Source organism: Oryza brachyantha, chromosome 11 (assembly GCF_000231095.2).
Source record: "Oryza brachyantha chromosome 11, ObraRS2, whole genome shotgun sequence".
Classification (NCBI taxonomy): domain Eukaryota; kingdom Viridiplantae; phylum Streptophyta; class Magnoliopsida; order Poales; family Poaceae; genus Oryza; species Oryza brachyantha.
In genome coordinates, this window is record NC_023173.2 from 15,440,498 (window position 1) to 15,452,161 (window position 11,664).

An 11,664-nucleotide genomic window follows, 5' to 3' on the forward strand; every position below is an offset into this window, starting at 1 on the left:
TCAATCCTCCAAATAGATATAGAGGATGTCGTATATAGATGATCTGCTGGAGCACAAAGGGATATGAAGGATGAAAGTGTTTTAGATGATCATTAAAATGAAGATATGGATGACCAAATTTAGATGAGCTGTTGGGGATGCTCTTTATCTCTCTTATCCAGGTTGAGTGTGGCATGTCTACAAGAGTACATATTTAACTGTTTGGTTGTTTCTATCAATATAGCCTTACTAACACTAGATTATGTTTGGTTGCTTGCATCGAAGATACGGTCGAGTTTGGTTGATTACATATACCATTTGCATGGGTACTATTGTATACTTTTGTTTGAGATGATTAATTTATGAAGAAATATTTCTATTATAGACATAAGTACATATATAAAAATGGCATTAAATGGACATATGATTTAATCAAACCAATATATTTTTTATCATGTACACTGTCAAATTCAAATGGTAAAATTAACTAGCGAAATCGATGTAGTATCGGTCACTTTACTGTATAAATACAACATAATAGTTTTTTAACAGCAAGCTGATGGAAAGAAAAGAAAGAGAGAAAAGGTTAAGAGCTTCAACGTCTGCATCGCCTTGGAGGCGAACTTAGAGATGGCGAAGAGATGAGGAAGGAGAGACGGGCGAAGGAGACAATGAAGGCGAGCTCGGAGCCACCGGATCCAGGACTAGCGTCAATTAATGGATCTGGTGTGGGAAAGCTCAACCGCCGACGAGGAAGGTCTAGAGTTAGCCGTGGTGAGCTCGTCCGGGGGTTTGGTGGCAGCAACACAGCGAGGGGTGATGGCAATGGTGGCATTGCCCCTAGATCTGGTGGCAATGGAGACCTCCCGACGTCTGGCGATGGGTGTGGATGGAGGTGGCTCCCGGGGGCTGCCAGCCGGGCATGAGGGAGGTGAGCATGACCGTGCGCGAGGGAGGTGAGGACGATGACTGTGCGTGAGGGTGGCGACGACGACGGTCGTGTGCGAGGAAGCCGTGAAAGAGCAAATTGGGGCGAGCTAGGGAGGTGAGGCGTGTGTGACCCTTTCGCATCTTGAACCCGTACATCCACCTGCTGCACTCGCTCATCCCCACGCATGCACGCGCGCAGACCGAACGAGGAGCGATGATTGAACCATGTGTTTTCCGTCTAGTTGGGAATGTGATTTTGCATGTACCGAGCCAAATCCTAGGAGACGTGCAGACAACCAAACATACCCGTCAACTAGATACAAGTCGATTCATACAGGTAACGAACCACGCTCTACGTGCACACGCTGCTCTAGGTGTGTCTTTAGCTTTATAGGCCACAAATTTGGCGAAACACGTCCGAACCACCCATATTATTTAGTTGAAGTAACAGTATAAATCATTTCCGACGCTTTGGCCGAGTGGTTAAGGCGTGTGCCTGCTAAGTACATGGGGTTTCCCCGCGAGAGCGAGAGTTCGAATCTCTCAGGCGTCGGTTGTTTTTTTTGCAATTTTTTCTTCAACTTCCTCTAAACTCTTTAATACTATATTATAAATTTTTAACACTATTTAATACTACTATCATATTATAAATTTCAGCAATAAAGATCTTCAAATTTTTTTTGTTTACCAAATTTCTTTGAACTCTTTACTATCCTACTAAATTTCAGGAAAAAATATCTTAACTTTTTGTTCTTGAACCCTTTCACTACCATGTTTAACAAATTTCTCTGGGTGATCTCGTGTTGTACACATAGTCGTCCTGCACTGGCCTCAACTCTGAAACTTGTCGGCCAGCAAGATGAGATGGTCTCACCTTGCTGGCCGACTAGTAGAAGTATCCATGATTAATTTCAGCTAATAGTATCCATGGATTTCATTAATGAGCAACGTATGTAATTGTTATTTGGATGAGATAGCGGAGCAGGAAGAGAGCAAGGTGCCAACATGTGAATCTGTGATCATATCAAAGAACTGGTCTAAAAACAGTTTTAAAATTCTAATGTCTTCTTTTTTACATCAATGACAGTTTTACTCCTGTGCAATGTTCATCCATAACCCATTGAATGTACAAGACAAAACCTCTGCACTGATCAGCAGTAAAAATCATAATCCAGATGTAAAACACCACGTAATAATCACAAAAAAAAGAAAAATCAATCAAGCAACTATCAAAGTTCAAACTTCCAATGATGAATTGTGTTTTTTATAGTGGTTAATCCCAAATAATCTGCAATCTCCTAATCTCCTCGTGGTGATCTGAACTCCTTGTAATCCCCTTGTAATCCCAAATCCAAGAAGACGACGGCGACGACGACGGACAGCGAGGTCGCCGGCTTAGATCGCGCTGTCATCCAGCGGCAGCGCCGAGCCGACGAATCTGTCCCCCTCGGCGTCGCCGGCGCCGGCGAGCGGGTGGAGCTCCATGGCGGCGACGTACTTGTCGTGCAGCGCCTTCAGGTCCGGGTGGCCGTACCTCGCGGCGGCGACGGCGAAGCACCCGAGCGCGTAGGCGCAGACGAGGAAGACGAGGCCGAAGAGCTGGAAGTTGGCGAGCTGCTCGGCGCGCTCCTGGGCGGCGTGGGTGTGGCAGTCGATGTGGCCGTCGGCGTCGCGGCGGCAGCCCGCCGGCAGCATGGGCCCGTAGAGCGTGAACGCCGTCTGGTAGAACCAGAGGCCCTGGAGGGTGATGACGGCGCCGCTGCCGATGTCGACGGGGAAGCTCGCCGGCAGGAGCGCGCCCAGCACGGTGGTGGCGATGCAGAGCGCGACGACGACGACGAGGAGGTAGTGGTAGTAGCCCTCCAGGCCCTGGTGGGTGGTGGAGTGGAAGTAGAAGAGCAGCATCTCCGCCGTGAACGCCGTCGCCGCCACCAGGCACAGCGCCCCCTCCGGCAACGGCAGGTACCTGCAACCATCGCCACCATTCCAACTTCATATCACTTTACCGTGTAGTTACAAAAATAATTCTGCGAAATATTCCTTTTAAAAATCATATTAATCCATTTTTAAGTTTAAAATAATTAATACTTAACTAATCGTACGCTAATGACTCATCTTGTTTTACGAGTATTCTCCTTCTTTTTCCTTCTCTCAAAATCTTTAAGAAATATAAATTTTCGAAAAAAGGAATTTCATGAAATCTTGAGGAAACTGTTTTATCTTCCCCGAATCGCCCGCATTCAAATGGGCTTTCAATGTCCATATTTATATTTGAAACACAAGAATTTCATATCAAACAGTGCAATTCGCGTTTGAATCAGTCTCTCGTTGCCAATGTCAAGTTTAAAATGCAGTAATTTCACAGGAAACAGTTTAATTTATACCGATTTTTCTAGATGCTAAGATATGGCCTCACTCTAGACCAATGCACTGAAATTGTATGGCCACTCTCTGTACTTTACAATGGGGGAACATCACTGCGTTTTGATAACAACAATGGCTGCAATGCAAGGACAAGATAAAACAAAACAGCAATATGATTGGAGGTGAAAAGTTCACACAGGAATTCCACTGAGACCAGACCAGGGCCCCCCCAACAACAATCAAATGCAAAACAGAGTCAGATTGCATTTGGGGCCATTTGCAATTTGCATTTGCATCAATGCACTTCTCCCTGACCCCACTTCAACGCTTTTTTATCCAGAAAAAAGGGTAAAAAAAAAAGGAGATAGGAAGATCTCCATGAGGTTTCTTTGTCAAGCTCCATCCATGTGAATTTTGACTTCTTGCTAAACCTGTGGGCTCACGGAAGAATCTACTGATCTCTTCACCCAATAGACAACTGACACTATTACTACCAAACTGCCTTACTTTATACTGGCTGAGTGTTCAACTCATGAAGCACTTATGCATCAATTAGTTAAAAAATTGATAAACTAAAGAGCGCTGCTGCACGTACTGAAAAATTCTTATAAAAAAACTAATACAAAACTCCACCCGTTTCATTTAGTTGGATGGAAGTTACAGAAAATCTAGAACAGCATTTGTAGGAGTTTTGCAAGAAAATATGTGTACATAAAGGCTTCCCCTAAACTAAACAACAGTGGGTAAAATAGGAGAATTTTATTTGGCAAAAAAGAAGAGGAGCATTGCCATGTACAATTTGGAGTGACGTGAGACTTAGCACTTGCCAACTTGGACCAGCATGCGAGTTAGAAGAACCACATGGCCTAGGCTGGACCATCCAATACATCTCTTGTATTGTGTCTCTCACTCTCACTGTGATGCTTCAAGATGCGACACCTCAATAGTCAAAATCCATTCGCCACAAGGAGGAAGAAGAAAGGAAGAGCTTGACAATCCTCCTGCCCCCAACCAACTATTCCAACAAACATCTCACCCCTTTTCCTCATGTCCCACGTGTATGTACATGAGCGTAACTGAAAGATGCTGCTAATCAACGCTCTGGAAATTTTGATCACTCTTTATTCCACCGTAAAGCTGTATTAAATGGAGAGAAAAATGGTCTCCTTTTTTGACGAGTTCTTTGTTTTAGAAGAGTTTGATCAGGGCAAGAAAAGAAAAGATGAACAATGATCTTATGATGACAAAAAAACAAGAAATTTTGATTAAAAAAAAGTCGTGAATAAAACGAAAATTTGATATGCCATGAAAAAAAAGAATTTTGATCATATTAGGAAATCAAGATGAGCAAGCAAGAAGAGTGGACTAGTCGCCGTCGTATCATTTGAAAAATGAAAATTTGATCATATCAAGAAAAAAAGAAAGAAAGATTTTGATCATATCAGGGAAAAGAATATGAAGTTTTGATCATATCATGTGGAAGTGAAGATGAGCAAGGGAGAAGAATGGAATGGTGGATACCTGGTCTTCTGGGAGAGGAGGGCGAGGGCGCCGAAGAGGAAGAACATGAGCAGCATGCCGCCGTGCTCGAGGTCGTTGAGGTGGGCCGGGTTGATGCCGCCGTCGGCGAAGATGCGGAGGTGGGTGGAGTAGAGCACCTCGACGCACATGTCGAGGAAGGCGCCGCCGGCGACGACATAGAGCTCGAGGTGGCGCGCCCTCCGCCCGCCCAGGAACGACGGCGCCCCCTCCACGGGGTTCCACGCCCGCAGCCGGAACCTGGACGGGTCGGCGGCGAACCTCGCCGCCGCCGCCCACACGTGCCACGCCCCCACCGCCAGGAACAGCGTCCCCGGCAGCACGTGGCCCTTGAACGACCCCATCCCGATCGACCGACCTGCCCCCGCCCGGCGAGCGAGCTACCTGCTGCCGCGGCGCGCCTGGATCTCCGCGGGCGCCGGCCGGATCACCGGCGTTGACTCCGCCGCGCCGCCCGCGAGCCGGAGTCCTGAAAGAACGGGTCGCCGATCGTTACCACCAGGAAACACGGCGCGCCCGCCGCCGCCGTCCAAGATTCGAGTCGTCCTCGGCGGCGGAGGAGGAGGAGCGGGAATCAAACAGGGTGGCGAGGCGCGAGCGACCTAGACGGAATCATTGCTTTATGATGGGGAGGGGAGACCGAGAAAGCGTAAAGCGGGGAGCGGGCGAGGGAGAGGGAGAGATCGCACGTACGTGAGTGAGGCGAGGGAGGGAGTGATGAGATTCCGCTTTCTTGCAATCTTGCTCGACTCCGCTCTGCTTTGCTCTGCTCTGTTTCCTTTTTTTCTTGGGAGATGAAGACGATGGATGGCTACTGCCCAACCCCTCTCTCTCTCTCGATCAGATCGATCAGGCACGATCACTCTCTCATGTTTCTCTCTCTAGAGTCGCCTGTACAAGTAGCCGTCGTACAGGTGGAGGAGAAGGCGTTGGGAGGAGGAGGGCGGTGCTCGTCTGCTCGACACGGCGCGGCGCGCTCTGGGATCGCCTGCCTTGTCTGCTGCGCTCTGTCGCTTGCTCTTCCTCTTTGCTGCGTCGCGGCACGCACGGCCGCCTGCCTCGGTCGGCGTCGCACGAGCACGGGTACCGGGGGGGCGCACGGGCGCGACACGGGGAGCGGCGACCTGACGCGCCGTGGCGAGGGCGCGGCGCGGTGCGGTGGGGGGTGGAGTGAATGAGGTGGGGGCGGCGGGGCGGATCAACGTCGGGTTGGTTTGATCGGTCCCGCGGATCGCGGCCCCAAGGTCAACCGACCATTACGGACCGTCCGATATGGATCTAGCGGGTTTTGTGTGCTCCATCCATGTTCCATCTTTTCCACCTCTCCCTTCAATTTTTTTTATACGACACAGGTAACTTTTGGACAAAGAGTCGTAAAATAGAAAGCAGAGATCAAGTGCATCAGCAATAAAATTGTTTACAAATACTAGCAAATCGTCGGTACATTGCAACAAGATTTTATTTTTTAAAAATATTATTCTTCGATAAGTTAAAAATATCACTAAGTGAGAGTATTTGACGCATGTAATCCTTGCTTATTTTTTTTCTTAAAAAACAGAATACAAATAAAAGCAAATAAGAGGGGTATTATAAACTTTAAAAGCCCATAAAATAAAAGCCCACAAAGCCCACTTAAAAACCCTAACCCTACTCTCACTCTCTCTCCCCTCACTCACTCTCCCTCTCTGCTCTGGCGGTGGCGGCGTGCAGGCGCGCCAGCGAAGAGGGCGGCCGGCGATGGGGTGGCGGTGGCGGCGTCAGCGGGGCGCCACAGCATGAGAGCGCCTCGCGTGGCGATGGCAACGACTTCCTCGCTGCTCCCTCTCCAACTGCAGTCGGCAGTCAGTCTTTCTCCCAGCCTTTTTCGGGTCCACACGGAGTCCACGTGTCATCCACTCTTCAAGGTCACCACCAGTAGGTTCTTTTATATATGGTATAGAAAAGTCTATTAGAAAAAAAATAAAAAAATTGTGTCGTCCATTTTGCTGCTACCCGGCCTATCTCTTTGTTTTTGCTTATACGTAAAAGTCAAAATTTAAAATTTTAACCTTATTTAAAGTTTATTTTAGAGCTTTTTTTATTGTGGTTTATTTTATAGCATTTGCTTTTAGGTCATTAAGAACACACATACATAAATTATTTAGCCAAACGATGAGGGTCTATACGTCAATACTACAGTTTGCAAAATGCAATATGTACTATGGTGTGATTTTCTCCGATAAATAAATGAATAGAACCTCCCACCAATAAGGAATATTTATACTAAAATTTGTCGTCTAGTCATGGCAGTTCATGGACAAATTACATAATTTTGAGTATCCTGTATCACAATATCTTTATTTTTAACCGGATGCAGTGCCTTTCATGATGGAATTGACATCCTTGTGGTGTCCATTCTACCATCTAATTCATCTCCTTACTTTTTCCCCTCTTTTTTCCATGTTTTCCTTTTGCCCTCGTTTGATGAATCATGTTGCAATCAGATGTGCCAGGTCCCTGTCTAACTGCTGAACGCTGGAGAGACTCCTGGGCCTCCTGTACTCTGTTCTCCCTTCCTTTTCAAAACAAGTGGCTCAACTGCTGAAGCGAGGTGGCCATGCTTGTGAACTGTCCTGACCCAGCAACAAATGGTACTCACTACACTAGTGTTCAGTGCAATTGCCTTCATCTCTGTTTATATTTATAAGTGATAATTTAAAATTTTAACCTTAAATTTAAAGTTAATTTTAGAGGTTTTTTATCGTAATTATTTTCAGTCTTTGCTTTTAGATCGCTAAAAACATGTATATAAAAATTTTATTCATAAATTATTTTTAGATTTTTCCTAAAAAACTAAACAATAACCCCATATGGCTCGTGTTTATTCATAAATTATTCGACCTTTACTTTTCATCACTATTTCTTGCGAACATCAGTTTTATGAAAACAACTTTCAACAAAAATCTAGGTATATTAATCCACCAACTCTTTGCATCTAAAGTTTAAACTCTAAAGGTTCGATTATATATGTAATCATCAGACATTGGCGATCTAAAAGGCAACTTTTATTTTTAACTGAACGTAGTCCGGTTCTTCTCTGACAGCAGATTTTGGATTGCGTTCGCGCAAAACATTTCTATATAAGAGTTCGTCACCCAACCTTTTAAAATTTTCTTTTAACTTTTATCAATTAATACGATCATTTATACACTCGAATATCTATACAAAATCAGATTATTCGCCAAATATAAAAATCTGACGAGTACTTTTCCTGATGGAATCGACATCCTTGTGTTGATCAATTGATCATCCTGTCATCTAGGAGTAATCCATCTCAATTACATTTTTTTCCTTTTGCCCTCATTTTTGATGAATCAATGTTGCAATCAGCTGTTTGTAGTACCAGTAGGCTACCACTAGCCAGGTTCCCGTCTTAATGCTGAACACTGAACTCATGTGGAGCAGAGACTCATGGCTTCTGTACTTTTCTCTTCCTTTTTCAAAACAGGTAAGAGCAGTTGAACTGCTGAAGCGAGGTGGCCTTGCCTGTGAACTGTCCTGGCCCTCCAACAAATGTTTTGCTCTTGTCATTTGGACCATCTCAGTGGCTCTCAGATGATGATTTGATATTGTTATACATTAATTTTTAAAATCTAACAAATTATATATAATATACTAATATAGTATGATTACATGAACTAGCTGCTAATGGGTTGTTTGTAAGTAGAGCATATGTAGCATGTTTACATCAGTTTTAAATATAATAGTTGCTAGTTGGTGATGATATATCATGTGTGCATGTTAAGTTTTATAGTTACTGGTTAAAACTATATGGGAAGAATAGATATAGCCCACATCACATATTCCTTATTGGTGGGAAGACACATTCCTTTATTTATCAGAAAAAATCACACCATAATACTCTATTGCATTTTTGCAAACCGTAGTATTGACATATAGCCGCACAGCGAACGGCGCAGGTTTTTTTTACCTTTTCTTTTTTTCTAACCGACTTTATTTATAGACAATTTTACTGTTGATGCACTTGATCTCTGCCTTCTATTTTATGACTGTTTTCTATTTTATGATCATAGAAAAGACGCAGGTACACACGTGCAAATACTCCCGAGTGCATTCCATAAACACACGCTTAAAATACACCTAAGCTGTTGATAAATTTAGTTACTGATCTCACTAAAATCGTATTGATTGAGTGTCATGCTGAATAAGGTGACCATGATTTTTGATATAAAGTTTTTCATTCGAGATATTCTCCGTATGTTCTGAGTTCTGAATTCTGATCCACCTGAAAGACAAACACAAGATGGTCCAAAAATGACAGTTCAGGACAGTTCACAAGCATGGCCTTCACCAGTTCACGTACTCTGTTTTTATAAGAGACAAGGAAGTACTGCTCCATAAAAAAAAAGATTTTTTTTGTGTTTTTGTGTCAAGCGTTTGATCATCCGTCTTATTTAAAAAATTATTAATGAAATTAAAAAATAGTTATACATAAAGTACCATTCATATTTTATCATATAATAAAAATAAAATAAAAATATTAGTCATTAAAATGTTTTAAATGAAATGAAGAGTCTGCAAAATTAATTTATTTTAGGAGATATGTTGCAGAAGATATCTCTTGCTCCTCCACATGAGTTCATTGTTCAGTACTTAGGACATGGATCTGGCTACTAGTAGAGTAGGGGAAAAAAATTCGGTGGGCGAGGGGCTCACGCCCACCCCTCTGCGCTCCACGTTCGGATGGCGGACACATGAGCAGTCCACGGATCGGACGGCAACACGCGCTCGGCTCCCCATCGCACACGCTCGCGCTCGGCTCCTCTTCGCGCTCTTCTCCTCTAGACTCGATTCCTTTTATCGTTCTCCTGACTCGATTCGTGGTGGAAAGCGCATCCCCTTCGCCATCCAGCAGAAGCGCTGCCGCGCTGCCCCTCCCCCACCTGCCATCCAACAGAAGCGCCGCCGCGCTTCCCCTCCCCCACCCGTTGATGCGGTCGCGTCTCATCCCTTCTCCTATGGTGTTCCCCTTTGCCTCTCTCTTTGCCAAGGACGCTATCGGCGACGGTGGGGATACTGGTGACCACCCATGTATATCTGATTGATCGACGTCCATGGAGTTGCTCATTAGATTTGCCTTGTCGATGAAAATATTGGCGTGTTCAGTTTTGTAGAAAGCTACTCGTAGTAATATGTTTTCTGCTACTTTCGAGATGCTTGTTTCTGTTGCTTTCTGCCTTTCCAAATGTGCTTATCTGCTAGTAGCATCAGTCAAAAATAAGGGCCAAACTGCTCATAATGTTGTGAAGAGAAGATGGCCAGGAAAGAAAACCTGTGTGTTGTGCCGACAGGAAGATGAAACCTGCAACCATCTCTTCCTTTCCTGCAGCTTCACCTGGCGAGTCTAGACAAAAGTTGCGAACTTGGACGGGAGTAGTCTTTCCGCTGCCTAATGAATCAGAGCTGTCACTGATTGATTGGTGGCTTACTGCGAGGAGTGCGTTTCGGATGTGCTACAGTAAGGTGTTTGATTCACTTCTTATGCTTGCCACTTGGATGATTTGGAAACAGAGAAACCTGAAACTCTGGTATATTTGTTTACTAGTTCTATTGTATTAACTAGTAATAATATATGCTCCAACATTGTTACAGGAAAACTAGAAAACAAATTTAATATTTGGATTCATATGTTAGAAAACAAATTTAAGATTTGGATTCTTATGTTTTGTAAATGCTTGTTTTGGTCATAATGACTCAGTTTTCAATTAACAGAGTCAAAATTTTGTGCTTATGGAACATATACACTAGTAGATTACTTTGGAGTTATGATAAAATGTGTCATTGCTGTACTTAATGAACTGACATCATAAAATGGTCTCTATTATACAGATACAGGATGCTGAGGGTGGAAATTTGACTGTGGATGAAGTCTGTCAACAAAATAGGTGATAATGTGGTATCTACTATATGGATGGATGCTGAGGGTGGAATTTTGTTTGCAAATGAAGTCATATTTACTGGGTATTGTCAGCAAACCAGTGATGAATGTATTTACTGGGTATTTACTAGGCACTATTCAGAATTTCCTTGATTGATGAGAGTACTCTGCTGTATGGTCTTTGAAGCTTGGATCCAAATTTAGATCCTTTTGTAATATGTACATTTTTTTTATATGAGAGTAGCTTGTTGAGGTTCTGGAGCTTGGACCCAAACTCATATCCTTCTGTAATCTGTACATTTTTTTATCTGAAATACATATGGTATGTTTGTTGTTATGGAATATGCACATGTACAATTTGATTAAATCTGAACTGTAGTGTAATCTGGAATAAAGTCTGTAATAAGTGAACTTTCTTACGATGAGTTGATCTGAACAAGAAATATAATTTGGGATAAACCTGTTGAGTGCACCAAAATCACCCACGATACTAATAATTTTATTGTCAGCCAGTTGTATAATCCAAAGGCTTCGAACATGTTGAGTAAAAAATAAAATGTAACTTTCTAACAGCAGTTACATAGATTCATGATCTTGCACTCCATCAAAATGCAACTTCCTAACAGTTGTTTGAGTTGTAGCATCTTGACCAACTCCTATTAAGAGACTTGTGTATCCTCCTGGTATGTATGGAGTAGCCATTGCAGAAGGATTTGCCAAAAAATTAAAGTGTGACATTGTGGAATTAGCATATCCACCTTCAGCGAAAGGAACATCCATGTTTGAAGATGCCCCAGCATTAAATTCCTATGTCATATCACAAGAAAGTGTTCACAAATCATGCTTGTAATGGAATAAATTGTGATTAATGTAAGTTTAATTAAAGTGGTTTAAAATTATATATTTCATCCATA

The 11,664-nt window shown here is 43.3% G+C and overlaps 1 protein-coding gene and 1 non-coding gene across 4 annotated transcripts; one reads left to right on the forward strand and one right to left on the reverse strand.

Moving 5' to 3' along the window:
* Positions 1-1,374: 1,374 nt before the first annotated feature.
* Positions 1,375-1,462, forward strand: TRNAS-GCU. The gene has a single exon. It is a non-coding gene; the product is annotated as a tRNA-Ser (tRNA).
* Positions 1,463-1,925: 463 nt separating this feature from the next.
* LOC102703162 (transmembrane protein 45A) lies at positions 1,926-5,993 on the reverse strand. Of its 3 annotated transcripts, none has more exons than XM_040529088.1 (3): positions 5,506-5,993; positions 4,795-5,281; positions 1,926-2,875 (listed from the first exon to the last, which is right to left on the reverse strand). In XM_040529088.1, exons 2-3 carry the CDS (start codon positions 5,154-5,156, stop codon positions 2,305-2,307), a joined length of 933 nt encoding a protein of 310 aa, XP_040385022.1. In that variant the 5' UTR covers positions 5,157-5,281; positions 5,506-5,993; the 3' UTR covers positions 1,926-2,304. The 3 variants fall into 3 exon arrangements, with proteins under 3 accessions (XP_040385022.1, XP_040385020.1, XP_040385021.1); XM_040529086.1 differs by having other exon boundaries at positions 4,795-5,414; XM_040529087.1 differs by having other exon boundaries at positions 4,795-5,993.
* Positions 5,994-11,664: the final 5,671 nt, after the last annotated feature.